The 19,203-nt window shown below is 34.8% G+C and overlaps 1 protein-coding gene and 1 long non-coding RNA gene across 18 annotated transcripts in view; one reads left to right on the forward strand and one right to left on the reverse strand.

Annotated features, from left to right (window-relative positions):
- LOC105475388 (uncharacterized) overlaps window positions 1-19,203 on the reverse strand; it is a 79,247-nt gene that overhangs the window by 58,932 nt on the left and 1,112 nt on the right. For 5 of the 10 annotated variants that reach the window (XR_011622087.1, XR_003016548.2, XR_011622084.1 and 2 more), the window contains one exon: window positions 15,060-15,140. The exons of 2 other annotated variants lie outside the window; for them this stretch is intronic. This is a non-coding gene — a long non-coding RNA (uncharacterized lncRNA). Of the gene's footprint in view, window positions 1-15,059; window positions 15,144-19,203 lie in introns of all 10 variants that reach the window. 3 more of the 10 variants (XR_011622086.1, XR_011622085.1, XR_003016546.2) reach the window with 1 other exon arrangement.
- LOC105475387 (CD36 molecule (CD36 blood group)) overlaps window positions 1-19,203 on the forward strand; it is a 79,475-nt gene that overhangs the window by 42,557 nt on the left and 17,715 nt on the right. For 7 of the 8 annotated variants that reach the window (XM_011730592.2, XM_011730594.3, XM_011730595.3 and 4 more), the window contains 4 exons: window positions 4,249-4,342; window positions 4,785-4,993; window positions 14,627-14,787; window positions 18,573-18,720. In XM_011730592.2, coding sequence (XP_011728894.2) covers window positions 4,874-4,993; window positions 14,627-14,787; window positions 18,573-18,720 — 429 coding nt within the window. In that variant the 5' untranslated portion in view covers window positions 4,249-4,342; window positions 4,785-4,873. Of the gene's footprint in view, window positions 1-4,248; window positions 4,343-4,469; window positions 4,493-4,784; window positions 4,994-14,626; window positions 14,788-18,572; window positions 18,721-19,203 lie in introns of those variants that run through there. The other variant, XM_011730596.2, reaches the window with a different exon arrangement.

Consider the following 19,203-nt stretch of genomic DNA (forward strand, 5'->3'; position numbering starts at 1 on the left):
AAAGTCTCTGTTTCTACTGGGTTCCCAATATAGTGGAAGGGTATTTTGCTTAAAAGTTCATTACAGAAACACTGTTGACCTGACAACCAAAAAAGAAAAAGAAATTACAAGTTATATTTTTCCTCCCTCTTTCAAAGATGACCTAATGGAATAGGCTCCACTCATGGATTCTACAAAAGGAATAGGATTTATAATCTATAAACTGGACAGAAGGCAACTGAGCTACCTATAGAATCAAGAAAGCCATGAAATTAGTTGCCTATTAAAACATGTCTTCTTATTTTCCCGTTCTTCTTTATACAAATCTCAATTAGTTTTCTGTATCTTGGCTTTCTAAATTTAAGTACTTTAAGCAGGAAGTAAATTATTACAGATACAGTATCAATATCTTCTCTGTTTCTTATAAAGAACAAGTAACAATTAGTAAAGAATAAAATTTAATCTACAATTAGCAAATGAAATTAATTACCTATTTTAATATATAAGGAGTTTTGTTATTAAGAAAACTGAGTAAGCATGACCCAAATTTTTTATGCTCTAGACGGCTAAATTTGGTGGAATGGTGGAGACAAACTACATTCTTTCTCTGAAGATAAATATAGGTGGAAAAGCTGTTGACTGCAATGTGCTATTTAACCTGAGCTTTTCTCTTTTGTATCTGGTACACATCTTACGTAGTATGTTTGGTCCTTCTTTGCCTCAGGTGAATAAAACTAATTATAATTTTGTCATACGCAACTTAAGGATAGAGTATGATTATAATAACAATACTTCATTACTCATGGTATCAAGGCACTGAGTGATAAATGAACCCAACTAGTGTCACGTATTTTGCCTATTCTTAGGAACAGGGTAGAAACTTAATAAGAGGGAATCAATCAGTTCAAAATTTGAACAAATAGACAAGTTCAGTTTGTCTAGCTCTTTTTTCAAAATAACACATGGATTTGAAGTTCTGTTAGGTTAATACTTGTAATTTTGCTTATATCATCCTATCCAATGTTAAATTAAGAACTGTGTAACCATAGAATTCAACAGAATAAATTACTAGGTACTTCTGTTTTCTAATGTATGTGACGACAGCAGTGGGATGTGTACACTATCTCACTTCAGTTTTAAGTTCACAGCAGACATAGGCAGTACCCAGGCCTGTCCATTGCTCAACATATCTAGGCTCAGAGTCCATAGAAGTTATAATAATTAGTTTTCAGGTCTAGAGAGGGAGCCATTGGAGAGCATGCACTACTCCCTGGGTTCTTCGGTGGTTACTGTTGGAACTCTTTACCCCTTGCAGAAACTCTTCTCTGTAGTGCATGGAGCTACTTGAATAAAGAAGAATGATTTGGGAAAGGCCAGATAGATTTACAACTAGGTTGTGGCATAGAATCTGGAGAAGGGCAAATATATGCATATATACCTATTCTAACTGCTATATATTTATAATTTTAAACCATTTTGTATCACATTTGTCAGAGTTGCAAATGATATTAATATTGAATGAGTAATTTTTAGTGAAGTTTATGTGGAACATAAAATAACTTTCCCAGAGAGATAACTTAATCCTTGAGTTATATGTGTTTTAAATAGATTTTCATACTATATTAACAAAACTGGAATATGACACTGGGGGTTTCCTGCTGCATTTTTTATATGGACTCATAAAGCTGTGGGTTTCTACAGAGGTTTTCCTAGAGCTTCCTAGCAGTGAGGATAAAGAGTGTTAGGCAGGAACAGGGAGACAAAGTTAGGAAACAGAGTCTCTGGGTTCCAACCACTGTTGTGGAATCACAGTCATTTTACCTAATAGACTTCCACATAAGAATTGAAGAACCAGTTCAGCTGCTTAAATTAAAAATGGCTGATCTCATTTTACACATGAGGAAATTGAGGTGTAGAGAGATTACGTGGTTTGCCCACTTTCATTTAGCAAGACAGTGACAAATCAGTCTTTGGCTTAATCTTGTCCCCTAATCTCAATTGAACCAGCTGGGATTCCTGTATTTTAATTGTTTCCTGAAGTATAACTTGCGGAAAATAGTTGGGGATGGTCTATGAAATGGGCATTCAATAAAACATTATGTACCTAATAAGCTACCCTAAATCTTATTATCAGTTCACAACATACAGAACACCAGCATGACATTCTCTAGTTAGCAATAACTATGGTTGCTTAAAAGATGGTTTCAAGAAGAGTTTCAAGTGCTTTACAATTATACATTGCAAAGGATATTCTATTTGACAATATCCAGTCCTGATTACCAGCATTAAATTACTCGTTCCATTGCATTAGGACAGCCACGGACAAAGCCATATGAGGTAGCATGGTATATGATTTCCAAGGGCAGGGAAAGCTATTGTTACCAGTCCACCCCTGTACAATTAATAAAAAGCCAGCCCTACTTGCTCAGTGAGACGTAAAATTCCACAGGAAAAACAAATCAAACAAATCACTTGTTTAGTTTATGTGTGTTCCCTTTACATTAGAGAAAAAATGACACTAAAGAACTAGTCAGTCTTCTTAATCACCAAAACCTTGATGTAAATGAAGTTTATTGCAACCTATGGTTTATACTGAAAAGTACCCTATGTAAGGGAGTAGGCAAAGGGGAATCCCAAAGGTGAAGGGAACATATGTAAATAATAAAATTGGCAAGAAAAAAAATTTTTAACATTTATTCCTACATTTTTGGGGAAAATATCATTTTTGTATTCTTTTCTCAGCTCTACAAGTCATATTTCTGAAAAACCATATGATTATTAAAGTGGAAATAAATACTAATACAATCATAAGAGTGGTACCTCTGTTGCAAGAGAGTGTGGAGGGAAAACCTGAAATTATAACAAACCACAATTTTTAATACAATTACAACATTAACAATATTCTATGTGCCCTTTTTTGACTGTAGCCTTCATTCTGTTGGCACATATGTTTTCTTTGGCCATGAGCATTTCAAAGTAGAGAATAATTGTTTATAGACTATAAAGCGCATTCTGACTATAAATGACAGGCCAACTCCATTATTGACAAAATGCCATTACAACAACAACAACAAAAAAGTTCAAATAAATGAGTTTTCAAATACTAGTTAGAATTAACTCTTATTATTACAGTAGGATCCACTCATTTCACAAATTGTATTCTTTCTTCCAATCTTTATTATTTTATTTTATTTTATTTTATTTTATTTTATTTTTTGAGACGGAGTTTTGCTCTTGTTGCCCAAGCTGGAGTGTGATGGTGTGAAACTCTTCACCATAACCTCTGCCTCCTGGGTTCAAGCAATTCTCCTGCCTCAGCCTCCCAAGTAGCTGGGATTATAAGTGTGTGCCACCACGCCCGGCTAATTTTGTATTTTTAGTAGAGATGAGATTTCTCTGTTTTGGTCGGGCTGGTCTTGAACTCCCAACCTCAGATAATCTGCCCTCTTCAGCCTCCCAAAGTGCTGGGATGACAGGCGTAAGCCACCACGCCCGGCTCTTGCAATCTTTATATAATCACATACTATGGCTGGGCACGATGGCTCATGCCTGTCATCCCAGCACTTTGGGAGGCTGAGGTGGGTGGATCACGAGGTCAGGAGTTTGAGACCAGCCTGACCAACACGATGAAACCCCATCTCTACTAAAAATACAAAAATTAGCTGGGTGTCGTGGTGCACACCTGTAACCCCACCTACTCAGGAGACTGAGTCAGGAGAATCACTTGAACCTGGGAGGCAGAGGTTGCAGTGAGCCAAGATCACACCACTGCACTCCAGCCTGGGTGACAGAGACTCCATCTCAAAAAATAATAATCACACATTTTATAAAGATACCAAACAATAGATTGACAAACATATGCTAACACAAACTACCTGATTTTAACAGAATTAGCATCAACTGCAAATGACAAAATAAACTATATTGTAGTTGAATATTTAGGGGAAAATTATTTGAGATTAGTAAGAAAGCAATGCCATAGTTGAAACAAGAAATCCTCTACATTTTATATTTTCTTCAAATTCTTTACACCTGTAGGCTATTCAAAGTCATTAATAATAAAACTGAAAATAAGATATACTTATTTAAAATAATTCCATGTTTTAAACAGTTTTTAGGACAAACAATTCAGGCCTGAACTCAGTATTCATGAACATTAGACTTTCTTTCAACAGTTATTTTAAGTATGGTGATATTAGAGAGTGCCCCAGTATAAAATTTCTGGGAATATTTTTTTGTTATTTACCCATGCTTTTCTCATTTTCACAGATAGCTTTCAAATGATTAGAAGAATTGATTATTTCTACGACTCATCAGTTCATTTCCTGTAAAATTCATGTCTTGCTGTTGATTTGTGAATAAGGTATAGTAAATAAAACATCTGTTACCATACTTGCTTATCATTTAATGGCAAACACATCAGTCAACCCACATTCGGTTTGCAGGAGAACTCAAGATAAGGTGTAGAAGGCTGTGTTGGATGTGAGGATGCAACAAAGTTGCTGAGATGAGGGTGAGAGTTCTCCTTAGATAAGGTTTCAATATGTTAATCATGTGTAGAAAGAAAGTTAAAAAGGAGGAATTTGAAGAAATTCAGATATGACATTATTAGTTCTGTCACTGGTAAGCATTAGAAGCAAGAAAAGGGAGGTGGACTGAGTAAGTCACTTTGGTGAAACAAAAAGAAAAGCATTTGTTTATTTACAACTGGCAAAATGATCTGTTTCAGTGGGTGTTTTCTTTGTACTTTAATCTTTTTGTACTGATATTAAAGCTTCTGTTTTATGATCTCTTTCTAATGATAGAACCAGACCTTGTAGAAACCACCTTAATCGTATCCAGGAGTTTGCAAGAAACAGGTGCTTAACACTAATTCACCTCCTGAACAAGAAAAATGGGCTGTGACCGCAACTGTGGACTCATCACTGGGGCTGTCATTGGTGCCGTCCTGGCTGTGTTTGGAGGTATTCTAATGCCAGTTGGAGACATGCTTATCCAGAAGACAATTAAAAAGGTACAAGTAGTCCAAAGAATATGCCTTGTCATTTTGATTCATTCTGTCTTCTCTTTTTTTGCTTATATTTACCTGCTTTATATTTCCTGGTAACTGCTAATTTGTATCTTTGACATGAAGGTATTTATGAACCACTGCAACTCTATATGATGTGACTGTATGTGAAATGTTGTAAGTATAATGTATATTTAACACGACTCCATTGCTATCTTAAATATAAATACCAAATTCTATTAAAAGCTGTCTATAGGTATGCATGTTAGAAATAATTGTTTTAAGTTATGTCCAAAGAGCATGTTGGCATGCTTTTGAATAGGAAATAAGTGAGTATATTCTGTAAAAGCACATTTATAAAAGAAGTTGTACTTCAGTTAATATTGACAAAAGTAAAACCGTGTGTGTGTGTGTGTGTGTGTGTGATGTGTTTAATACTGAAACAAATCCTTATTGTTAGGTAAACTTGTTGTTTGGTAATACACTGTTTAGTAATCCACTATTTTTATATATGTGTAATCTCATTATCTCATAAATATTTTCTATTTATGAAGCTTCATATTTGAATCTTAGAAAAAGGCTTTCAGAAATATGCAGAACATATATTAGTATATAACAAATTGACTATAGTGTGAAAAAACAGAATGATTGAATAGATGGGCTTTGCACAACAATCTAGAATTAATCTTCCCCCAGCCCCCACAGCTTATTTGAATTAGCTACACACTCATTCATCAGAAATGCTGATTGATAGAGGGAAGACGAGAATAGAGGGAAGCAGATCTGCTGAAGTTCTAAATGAGGGATGGCAAATTCAGATGGCTTCAGGAGTTTGGATACAGGGGTTAAACAAAATTTAAGGTGCCAAGAACAAGATAAAATGAAGAACAGGAACTGCTGTGAACTAGACTGTGTGTTTCCTGCCAGAAGACATAAATGTTCATTTTATTAAACATAATACTGGCCAAATAAAACATGAGTTCTGCCTTCAACTCTCTACCTGGTTAGGACGGCAATGACCTAGACAAAGGGTTAGTAAGCATAGTGCACAATGGAGAACAGCAGGAATTGAATTTTTATTAATTTTTATTGCTATATTGTTACCATTTTTAATATTTTTGATCCACAGTTGGTTGAATCTGCAGACCCGGAACCCATGAATACAGAGGGCTGATTGTATTTATTGCTAACATATTGCAGAACTTCAGCCTCATGCATTTAACTGAAAAAAACATGTAAACTGATAGTATCCCCTGCCTTGGAAGTCTTAGTTTTCTTGATAGTATTTTGATATAGGCCAATGGAAACAGACAGGTAATAGTGAGGTATGGGGCTTATCTAATAGTGAGATGGAGTGGCTGTTGATCTGACATCCTTCCTACTCTATAAACCGTGTTCTCACCCAGATCTGATGCAGAGAAAGCACAAGATCAGTGTCTGTGTTAACACACAGACTATAACATCATTTGGAAAAGTTTTCCAAAATAAAAAATCACAATAATCTTCCAATGCATAGCAATTTAGGCTTTTTTTTTTTTTTTTTGCTGACACAAAATTATTGGTCAATAACTGAGTATCGATCATTTAATTTTTTCTTTGTCATGCAACAAAACTGGTACATGTAGATTCTTCTGGATAGCATGTGAGGGGCTAGCATTTATTGTAATTCTTTAATATTTATCTTTATGCTCATAATAGTTAACCATGAGAAAGTAAGTTTTCTGACATCAAAATGTGCTTTTATATAATGACTAAGAGAATAAAATCATCTCAGCTATTGTAAGCTAAAACCACGGGAAGGTATATTATAATAAAAAGTACTGAGACCTATGAGACTCTAGAATTGAATTGGAAAAGTAAATGCTGTAATACTTTGAAAGAGAAATCTCTCAGAGTATTCAAGACAGTTTAGGAAAAAGGTAGTACTTGGTTCAGATTTTAAAGAAGTGTAGAATTTTGAAAGTCCCAAATAACTGCAGTAACCATGTCAAAGGACTGATTGATAGTATGAAAAATCCTGTGAAAATGCTATCAAATGCAGTGAAGATGGAAGAAAGAAGGTAGAGAATGTGCCCGGAATACTGTATTAACAGGAGAAAAGATTAGAAGTTAACATGGGGTTAGAGTTAGGAAGCAAGCTTAGAACATCAGGCAGAAAAATACTTAATTGATGATATGATACACAATAGTTGTCGGTATGTTTTTCAGCAAGTGTAAGACGTAATAAAACCTGCATTTAGAGATTAGATGGCTAACATTTAATTCTTACTAATAGTTTCCTATATTCTAGTTCACTTAATCTTCAAAAATATCTCTGAGAAGTTGCTGTTATTTCACCCATTTTACAGGCACAAGTCCTTAAATCAACTTGCCAGCTCACCTAGCCAATAGGGAAAGAAGTCATTCTCCAAACATAAGCAATCTGTAGGAAGAGCCTAGATGAAAAACCTAGCCTTGTACACTACTCTACAGCAGAAAGGTTGCAAAGTGAGGATACCAGAGATAGGAAAACAAACAAATAAAAAACTGTAGGATATGGCCACTTTCAAGGAAAATACGAGATTCCCTTTTAGAAAGATATTTGCATAATCTGCACATTACATAACAAAAGGTACACTGGTCTGGTGTGGTTGAGTATATTAAAAAAGCTGATAGATAATAGGATGAAATGGAAGCTTGAAGAGAGATTCAATTAGAGAGAGGAGTAAAAGCATCAAACTCAAGATGTCCAGTGAGTTATTGATAGAAGGTATGTATATACCTTACAAAGTAAAACAGGTTTTATAAGTGATGTGTTATGAACGTCAGTCTGTGTTTCAAAGTTCAGAGTTCAAATAGATTTGATCATTGCTATAGAGATTACAAATAAATCTAAACAGTAGATTCAGAGTTTTAATGGAGAGAGGAAAAAAGCAGAATAATTATTATAGAATTTGTACATAATTCAGAGGCAGGAAGACAAAAGTAGAAAAGGAAGAGAATGATCTTATATGAAGAAACAGAAACAAAGAGTGCAATCCTAGAAGTTAACAGGAGGCCAGAACTCAAGGAAAGAAAGGATCAAATGTTCTCAGGCAGATGAAAATTAAGAAAATAATGATTCGAGAACATGGTCACCAATAATTTTGAAAGTATACTTTGAGTAGTGTGATAAAGAAGGGGGAATTAAATCAATGGAGTGCTTTTCCTTCTTGTTTTTGAAATTAGAATTATCTGTGCAATCTTTTACAAGGAAAACGGGAGATTCAGGCTTCCCAGTGTAGATTCAAACTCAAGGAGGTGTGGTACAACAGAGATTTATAAAAACTGTCAAATGACAGAGCACATTGTAAGCCCCCTACATGTCCATAGACTAAGACTCATCATCAAAATCCTTATATTGGTCAAGGTGTATGGTACATTTAAGGCTAAGCTTCATTGTGCTCTCAGATTCCTACACAACCATGTTGACCTTGTCAATTTTAGTTGTATGAAGTAGGTGGAATTTTGTTTAAATAGACTGTTTCTTTTTTCTTCAGTTTACAGATTATTTTTAAAATGATACTGGCATACATATATCTTTGGCATACAGTAGGAGTCAAATATTTGAATTTTGTGTAAACCTAGAGAGCCAAGTGTCTTACTGCTGCCTCAGAAATACTTACGGTAATGCTATTTCACAAACATATGAGTTTTGGTACTGGTGACTTCTTATTTGTGTACCATTAAAACTCATTTAATATTACTTTGTTTAACTGACTAATAGAAAATTAAGAAAGCTATTGTATACAAGTGATTTTTGCAAAAAGAATTAAACTGTTTAATTGAGAATGATGAGAAAATCATTTCATATTAAGTGTAGAGTTGGAGTGCTCTAATACCTTCCAATTCTGAAAGATGGCATTATCATTTGAAATAGTCTAAAACAGTTCAGAAACCTTATTTATATTTTATTTTTGCTCTTTATTTTCAAGGGATGTCTCTGGTATCTTCATGCTTTTTATGGATTATAGCTGCAATCTTTCTTACCAGTATTTTTGACCATGATTCTTAACAGAGTAGTGTGCAGCCAGCAAGTTTATGCAGTCTTTCAAAGAAAACTGAAAGTCAATAGCAAGAGCTGCCATGAATGTACAAACTACCAAAGCACTGTGGACAAGGGTCAAAATTCTGCCACCATTTACAAAAGATAATTTATCACTTGACATTATTAATGTCAGTTGATAAAATGTTTAGTGAATATTGTATAACATAACACAGGTATGCTAAGCAGATTAACGCAGGAACAGAAAACCAAATACCACATGTTCTCATTTATAAGTAGGAGCTAAATATTGAATACACATAAAGAAGGGAACAATAGACACCTGGGGCTAATTGAGGGTGGGAGGGGGGAGGATCAAAAAACTACCTATCAGGTACTATGCTTATTACCTGCGTGAAGAAATAATCCATACACTAAACCTCCCACAACACACAATTTACCTATATAACAAACTTGCACATGTACCTCTGAACCTAAAATAAAAGTTGGAAGAAAAAAACTACAATTTAAATAAATTTTAATTTCCCTATGAAACTAACGATAGAACACCAAAAAGGAATTATGGGTTTCTTTGTTCCTATTAGAGAACTAGTATTAAATATCATCATTCAATTAATGATACCATTATTTCCTACTCTCATTCTTGAAAACAGTGATCCTTCTGTAGCTTGTAAGAAATGCCTTCAGAGAAAATAAATTTAATGAATCATTAAAATGGCTATACTTGACTGGGCACAGTGGCTCATGCCTGTAATCCTAGTTTGGGAGGCCGAGATGGGCAGATCACTTGAGCTTAGGAGTTTGACACCAGCCTGGGCAACATGGCAAAACCCCATCTCTACGAAAAATACAAAAAAAAAAAAAATAGCTGGGCATGGTGGCACATGCCTGTAGTCCTAGCTTTTGTGGAGCTAAGGTGGGAAGATCCCTTGAGCCCAGGAGGTTGAGGCTGCAGTGAGTTACGATCACGTGTCTGCACTCCAGCCTGGATGACAAAGTGAGACCCTGTCTCCCCCACAAAAAATTTGTTTGAATAGTCCATATTTTAATCATGTAATTTGTTTACATTAACTTTATAATGTATGCTTCTGGTATTTCCAGATATAAAATAATTTGTACTTTTTCATAGTATTTAAAAGCTCAGAAAGAAATGACTGAAATATTAAAGATGGTAACATTTGTTTTATATTTAATAAGTAAGAACAAATCAAAATATTTAAATTAAAATAGCAGTATAAAAAGGAATTAAACACTACATATATTTGCATATAGCTGTAATAACAAAGTCACTTAAAGACAACGTTTCAAGAAATAGCAGACAAGCATATATATTTCTTCCACTAGTCCAATTTAATATCAACATAGTTTACTTTTCATGCCAGACACAAAATCTTCCATTTTAGGTACTTACATGAATTCTTGGAGGCTAATTTCTGGGTTTCAGAAACATAGTAAAGCTTACTACTCCAATACATTTCACCAAATTTTATTCTGGGTTTTAGTTGATGATGATGGTCTGAAACTAAAGCCATTTTCAGATTCTCTGCACAACTGTCACTAAAATTCTAATTCATTCTCTTCTCAACTTACACACACTTGCATAATGCAAAAACATGAGAATTTCTTTAAACATGGGGAAATGATTCTCTTTAGGCCCAATTACAAGCAAATGGTAGCAGTTAGTGGGAAGGGTGGAAGCTATTTTTAGTATGCTTCTGGTTTTTAAGGAAGTTTTTACTTTACTAGAAAGATAAGTATTATGATTAAATAACAGAAAAATAATTGTCACAGGATATTACATAAGTTATTGGCACATGACTGGCTTAAACAGGAAATGCTACGAACCAAGCAATTAAAGCAATATGAGAAGTAAATGGTATTAGAGTTCTTCTTCTAAAGGATGGAGAGAATTTGTAAAATACTAATAGCTGACATTTATTGAATGTCTGGTTTGTACTAACACTGTTCTAAGTATTCACATTTATTGATCCCCATAACAATCTATGAGGATACATAAGCCACATGAAAATGACAAAATTCAACCTTTTTTGATTTTCAAAAATACTAATTTTGTATGGTTCAATCTAACATTGCTGTTATAATTTCACAGATAAGGAAAGTGAGGTACAAAGAAATTAAATAACCTGCTCAAACTTAAATGATTGTTATTATTAAGTGATCAAATTCATAGCATCTAATTTCATTGTTGGCCACTTCAGTCTATGCTTTAGGGAAGAAGCCACTATACTTTGTTAGGGTGGGGATAGGGTAAAAAAAATCTAACTCATAGATTAAAATCTGCTAAACACACATCTGTCTCTTGATAGTACCTCGTAAAGTCCTCAAAAAGTGAAACAAAATGTTTTCTACATTTGTACTCTACTCCATGCATAGCAAGACATGAAGGGCATTTTAATAATGAAAGTTGTCAGTCATGTAGATGATTATTGTAGTTGCATGAAAACAGTGTTCAAGTGAGTGTATGACTACATATAGGATATCATGGTCCCAGCAAACATCTGTTTTCAAATTAATGTAGCAGAATAGAAGTTTCAAAGTCAATGCTTTCAACTCAGCTATAGACCATGCTATGTGAGAGTCACCAGGCTGAAATCCTGTTGTTATTGGGGCTGGGTAGTCTGCATACCTAGAGTCAGGGACAAATATACACGTACACATTAGCCAAGTGATAAAATCTTATACTGCTTTTTCTGTGTGCATACTTATCAGCTTTGTACTTCAAATTTAGTAAAATATTTGCAAAATCAGCTAGATAGTCCAAATCCAATTTAAAATCAAGTTCTTTTAAATTCACAGAGGACATAACATCTTTTGTTTCTTGTGACATATTTAGTCTTGGTATTCAAGGAGTGACTACAATTTAATACATATACTGGTGGTAGTATCAGAAGCATTGTATTCCTACTTTGACTACTTCAATATTTTTCTCTGTGTCTCTAAACAAATCATGATGCTATGGAAACTATACAAAATTGAAGTGAAAGGACCTGATTTTTCTATTATCTGCTAGTAAATTTGTCACATAACATTGAGTCAGACATCTCTTTTCTCTAGAACCCATTTTCCACCTCTAAAAAAATGGATGGGGTTAGATGGTCCCGATTCTAACAGTTGATAATCCAATACACTCATTTCAACCCTGTGTTTCACCTTTGCCTTATTTGTTGCAAGAGATATTTTTTAAGGGAAAAGTGATTTGTGGCCTTTAGAAAAATGGTCTCATACACATACAATGTCTTTTGGTGTTTAGATGGACACTCATTGTAGAGTTAGGAAGGCATTCAGTCCTGTCAAGTACATTCTGTCACAGACTCTCTTCAATTCTATAAGAATTGACTGAGTTTCTTTCATTAAGAGATATTAGGTCGGTGCAAAAGTAATTGTGAATTTTGTCATTAAAGTCCCAAAAACCGTAATTGTGTACAAACCTAATATGTACCTTGAGAGGCACTTGATGAATAACAGGTATTGGTTTTGAGCATTAAGATTCTAAAAGTGTGAGGATAATAATGTGTGTGTTTGTGTGTTCTCCCTTCTTAAGTCTCTTGAAATGGAGAAATCAACCATTTTCAGCTTCTATTTAGCTTTGAGCTTCAACATCCTCATCAAACATATTTACATTTAGAAGAATATCCATAATACTTTAAGCAATTTTGTCTTACTGTTAGACTTAGTGTGGAAATAAGTCTTTTTGGGAGCAAATAAAAAGTTTTTCAAGGACAATTTGTTGTAAAAAGTAATAAAGATTCCATCACTCTAGCAGGTCCAGTGTACCCCGTATAAGTGGATTACAGCAGCATTGGATTTTGTAATTCCATTTTAACTTGGTGCCCAGTTCTTCTCTAAGGAATTCCCTTATTCCCTGCATTAAGCAATAAGTAAAATATCCTGAAGATATGAAGCTTAATTTGAGTTCTACCAACTAAGTGCAGAGGGTGACAGAAACAAAACAAAAAAAAAGACAGTCATAGCATGGTGTAAAGGAGGACTAGTCTAAGGGTCAGGGATGAGGATTTTTGTCATGAATTCACTACTGTTTGCCTAGGCTGTCCTTGGGCCAGTCGTCTGGTTTCTCAGAGCTTCAGTGTGCTCTACTGGAAAATGTGATCATGTTCAATGTCCTTTCCTAATCTGTCATTCTGTGAAGTGGTGCTTCCAGGTGAAGGAAACAAATAGGTCAGAATGTTCCTGAGGTCATGGTTCTCTTTAGGCTCATTTTCCATGAAATAGTTGCATTCCTCTTCCTCTAGCACACTCAGGTTAAGCTGGAGTTCTTTAACCTGGGCATTCTTCCCAATACTTCATTGGAAATACCGCCTGCTTCAAAATCACCTTTGTTTGCACTATCTACTACAGTGTAATAGACTTCTGGCTCAGAGAGTGAAAGCTGTGGAAGAAAACTAGAAGAATATTTATGTTAACTCCCTTATTTTACGGATAATGAAAGTGACCCTAGGGAGGGTTGATGACTCTCCACCCAGTCCCAAAGCTCCTAAAGCAAGGAATCGAGTTCCTAATATAGGATTTTTAATTCTCTTATTGATGTATTTTCCACTTGTCTATTTTTAGCAAAAGGAGTATCAGTGATTTTTAGTGGATTTCACAAAGGAGTAATAGGACAGCTTTCTTGTCCTGTTTTTTTCTTTAAAAACTACAACCCAATGATGGTGAGTGAGGCTGTTGTAATTTTTAGAAACATATGCTAATGGGTTGTTGCAAATATAGTGAAAGTTAGGGGCTGTATGCAGTGGTTCACACCTGCTGTAATTCCAGCCTTTTGGGAGGCCAGGTCAGGTGGATTGCTTCAGCTCAGGAGTTCAAGATCAGCCTGACCAATATGGTGAAACCCTGTTTCTACTAAAACTACAAAAACTAGCTGGGCATGGTGGCTAGGTAAGAGGATCACTTGAGCCTGGGAGGCCGAGGTTGCAATGAGCCAAGATTATACCACTGTACTCCAGCCTGAGTGACAGAGCAATATCTTGTCTCAAAAAAAAAAAAGGGTTGGGGAAGCCAGATTGAGCAGGATTTTGAAGACGTGATGTCAAATTTGTGTTCTTCATGTAGATATTTTTATTTTCTTAATGTAGTAAGTGTTAAGTGCCATCCTCTGGAGTGTCTAACTCTTGAAGGAAAAGAAAAAGCTTCCTATACCACTAGATTTTTCACTCAGTTTTTGTGTTTGGTTTCATCAATCCAGCTTAGGGGCAGAGAAGAAGTTCATGTTCAACTCAGTAGAACTTTTTTGAACTTCGGTAAAATTTGCTTAATAAATCATGTTGACTGTTGCAATATTTTCAAACGGTCACTCTAAAGCTGCCAAAGGGTCACTTTAAAATTTGCCTTAAAATCAATAGTCATGTCTTCACTATTACACACTGATTCTCTTTGTAAAAGGCTAAAAAGACTGCTGTGATAATAATTTGTTGAACACATTTCTGTTGCAAGTGTATGGCAAGGTTGCAAAAGTTCTCATGAATGAGGCACTTGAGCTTGGTCCTTTTATTCTGGCTGACTCAAGACTACAAACAATCGCCCAGAAGTGCCTGTACTTACTACAAAGACATAACCCAAACTTATTTTCTTTTTCATAGGAAGTTGTCCTTGAAGAAGGTACAATTGCTTTTAAAAATTGGGTTAAAACAGGCACAGAAATTTACAGACAGTTTTGGATCTTTGATGTGCAAAATCCACAGGAAGTGATGATGAACAGCAGCAACATTCAAGTTAAGCAAAGAGGTCCTTATACGTACAGGTGAGTGAGTCCCCACAAATACGAGGTACTCTTACCTTGAACATATATTTCTGAGAAGTCTTCTACTTGAAAAATGTCATTGTATTGAAATGTACTTATTATTTTCTTGCCAAAAATATTCTTTAGAATAGTTTTCCTATCTGTGTAGCATCCTAATCTAAGAATTTAATGATTTTAAGGTATTTATTTTCAAAAAACTGGAAGATATATACATTATCCAAATATTTATTAGACAGTATATAGAAAAGTTAAACATTTTATTATAAACTTACCAGTATCAAATAACTTCCCTATGTTTATGAAGTTAGTGTTTTGTTATTGTGGCATATATTCTCAACAACTCTGAAATATTCCTGCTGAGAAAAAAAAAATCAGTTTTCACATCTTGAAATTTAAAGCATATTTTAACAGTGGTTCTCAAAGTATAGCTGGGCCACAGCAATGTGCTGGGCCAGCTGCATCAGCTGCATCAGCATCAACAGGGAATTGGGAAACAGGCAAATCCCTACACCTCATCCCAAAACAAATGAATGAAAGAGTTGAGGCCCACTAAAGAGTTTTACAAACCCTGGGTGATTTGAATACACAATTTTTGAGAACCACAGTGCTCAGTTCATTTTTCCTAGCTGCGGTACCTACTCAGGATTTATATTCAAATTAACTTCCAGGTCATATAGATGTTTACATTGATCTATTTTAGTTTCACTCTTATATTTTCTCTAGTGTTGAGACTGAATATTTTTATCTTTCCTCTGCCTTCCCTAATAGTTTAATACACTTTTGAACAGAATCTTAGAGTATTAGAACTAGAGGAAATGATCAGCCAGAATCTGTCATTTTGTGAATTAAAAATGCCTGATCTAGTGGATGTGAGGTCACTTGTCTATGTTCACACAGATGTAGGTACTAGTAACTCCCAGATTTTTATATACATTTTCTCCTATTTCAATTATAGCCTCTATCTTTTTCACAAAAAAGGGAAAAAAAGGGGGAGATTAAGGTGCTAAAAACATCACCTTAACCAAGGATTAGGAATATATTTATGGTATCCATATGGAAACATAGTTATGTTCTGCTATAGAATTCATTACCTAAATGTGTATTTTCCCTCACGGATAATCACAACTAGTTATACATCATGATTAGTTCTTATCATAAAATTTTGTATTTCCAGTGATTTCTTATAATTTATAGTTTTAGTATCTTTATCTGTTTTGGTTATCAGATGATTGTATAATTTTCCTTCCTCTCTAAAGCATTACTATGCTTCCACATTGAAAACTCACACTCAAAATAAAATGAAATAACAGGCATGTTGTGAGGGTGGTGCCTACTACCATAGCACATGACATGGAAGCCACAGAGGGCCTCGGTGCATGTCCTGTCTTAGCAGTTTTACCCGAATCTCCTCCTTTTTTTTTTTTTTTTTTTTTTTTGTAGACAGGGTGTCGCCATGTTGCCCATGCTGGCCTCAAACTCCTGGGCTCCAGCAATCCACATGCCTTGGCCTTGCAAAGTGTTGGGATTACAGGTGTGACCCACCATGCCCGACCATATTTTTCACTTTTAAATATATTATTTGGGATATGAGAAAACATGTTATTGAAATAGTTCTCCTCTGGTAGTTGGTAACTAATCTATATTTTTTTCTTAGAGCTTTTAACCTATCTCTCTAAGGGACAAAAAGGGAATGTGTTAGGTATATTTGATTTGCTTAGAGAGGCAATGGAGCAAAGACTGGAGAAGAACAGTTGCATTTACAGCTAAATTTTAGAATCCATAAATAGCTCTTTCTATGACAATTTTAAAGGGATTCTTGATTAACTATAGGTCATCTTGTCTCATGATGTCACCAAAATAGTCTTTTATTGTTTGCCTGAGTGCCTTAAATAATGGAAAAACAACCAGTACCTTTTAGAAAAAAGTTAACACTTTGATAGTGTTTGTGTTGAGCTAAACATGCTTTTTCATAATTAATTATACCCTAAATCCATCTGACATTGGAAGTATGTGAGAATGTCCTTCCTCAAACAGAACCACAGGCTTTATTTGGCCAATGGCTGCTAAAGTAAGATATGACCTGAATCAAAGCACGAAATTGCTCGGGTTTAGATCTTATGTGTGTTTCTACCTACACCAACTCTACGAAGATGCTGTAATTCCTTCAGACTATCCTTAGATCCATAATTCATTTTTTAAGTTACTTTGCTTTGAAAAGAACATAAAGTAATCTTGAGAAAAGTCTAAATTCCTTCCCTTGACCTTATACACAAACACATTCCAAAACTTCCACACAATCTAAGTTTTAAACAAAAAATTCAGTAATTATGTTCCCTTTTTAAAACAACATTCTAAAGACAGGGCTGTTTAAGGATTTTTCTTTTAGTGACTGCCATCTACTGGTATAATGTTGTCAGTACCCATGACAATCACGTTGCTATTGTTTTAATATATGTGCATATTTCTGAAAATTAAAGTACTTTAATTTGAAATATTAGTAATATGCACACTAATTTAAAATACAATTGTCCTGAGTGCTGTTTCAGATTTTTATATTCTTTGTCTGCAGTACTTCAAGAATAATAAAGTTTTAATAAAATTATATTGAAAATATATTTCTAGCCAACTTTGAATCCTCTTTTTAAAGAATCTGAGACATTTATTTAGTAAATATATTTACTGAGAACTCATTATATACCAGGTATGATGCTTAGAGCTACAAAACACTCATAAACTCCTACCCTGTAGGAATTTACATTTTTATCATAATGAAATAAAAAGGGTTTTTAAAAAATTCAGTCCAACTTTTTAAGTCTTTACCTTGGCTATTTACTCACTTCACAGACATTCAAATATGACAGTGCAATTATGATGTATATCTTATTTCTTCTCAGTGAATATCTTCCACTTGTGAAATGTATTTTTCCTGTAATAATCACCCTTCACTACATTCCTAAAATGTAGTTGGTACTTTGCAGCCTAGATATGTTAGAGTCAGGAGATTAGAACTAACAGAAGTATTCAATATACTTGAGGGGTTGGGGAGGTTGTTCTATGACCCTTAAAAATGGAAATGATATTCTCTTATCTCTAATTCTCATTAAAGTACTGAAAAAGGGAAAAAGCAGTGCTGGATAGGTTACATATTTTGATCATTCTTTCTAATATAAGAAAATGTGCTCTAAATATTCCCCAGCTGAAGTCCTTGTACTTTCTCCTCCTTACCCTCAGGATAAATTCTGTCATTTGAGTATTATATGCAACTGTTTTCTGTTTGAGATCTTTCTTATTTCAGCTGCTTTATTTCCACTACTCTCCTCACCTCTTACTCTGTAATCCAACCACACTCAAATATCTGCATTTCCCAAAATATATTATGTTCGTTCTTATGCATGCTACCATCTGCCCTACTTTACCTAACTAAACTTCTATTTGTTACATAGACCACTTATGCAGACTTGTACTAAAAAGTGTCTTAACCCTCACCCCTACCCTGACCATTCTAAATCTGGATCTGTATCTGTTTTGTGTTTTCCCATGGAGTCTCCATTATAGCAATATTCCTTCTCCCTCACTATTTTAATTTCCAGTTTACCAGTTTAAGACCCCTTCTGATTAGTTTGCTAGAGACCCTGGCTGATTTCTCATTTTAACGCCATTGCTTCCATAATATCCGGCATATTCTATATGTTCAAAACTCATTTGTTGAATGAATGAATGACATTTGAGATTTAACGTTCACATATGACAAATGTTTTGAATTGTGCTTACTTCTGTTTCTTTAGAGTTCGTTTTCTAGCCAAGGAAAATATAACCCAGGACCCTAAGGACAACACAGTCTCTTTCCTACAGCCCAATGGTGCCATCTTTGAACCTTCACTATCAGTTGGAACAGAAGCTGACAACTTCACAGTTCTCAATCTGGCTGTGGCAGTGAGTAGACAAACAACAAAGTTATCTATTTTAAAACACTCTAGAACTCACTGTAATTAATCCTATCATTCGAATTATTAGGTTTTACTTATTTTTCCATTTTTGTCATAAATGTATTCCCATATCATTATTTTGAAAGGAGGCATGGTCATTTGGAAAGTGAAAAAATCGTAAGAATCAACTGCATTAGAAGACCACTTTATTTTTTTCATTATTTTTTGTTGAAACATTCTCTATACTTAATTTCTTTTTTTTTTTTTTTTTTTTTTTGAGACGGAGTCTCGCTCTGTCGCCCGGGCTGGAGTGCAGTGGCCGGATCTCAACTCACTGCAAGCTCCGCCTCCCGGGTTTACACCATTCTCCTGCCTCAGCCTCCCGAGTCGCTGGGACTACAGGCACCCGCCACCTCGCCCGGCTAGTTTTTTGTATTTTTGTAGAGACAGGGTTTCACCGTGTTAGCCAGGATGGTCTCGATCTCCTGAC

This window comes from Macaca nemestrina, chromosome 4 (genome assembly GCF_043159975.1).
Source record: "Macaca nemestrina isolate mMacNem1 chromosome 4, mMacNem.hap1, whole genome shotgun sequence".
In the NCBI taxonomy this organism is placed as follows: Eukaryota; Metazoa; Chordata; class Mammalia; order Primates; family Cercopithecidae; genus Macaca; species Macaca nemestrina.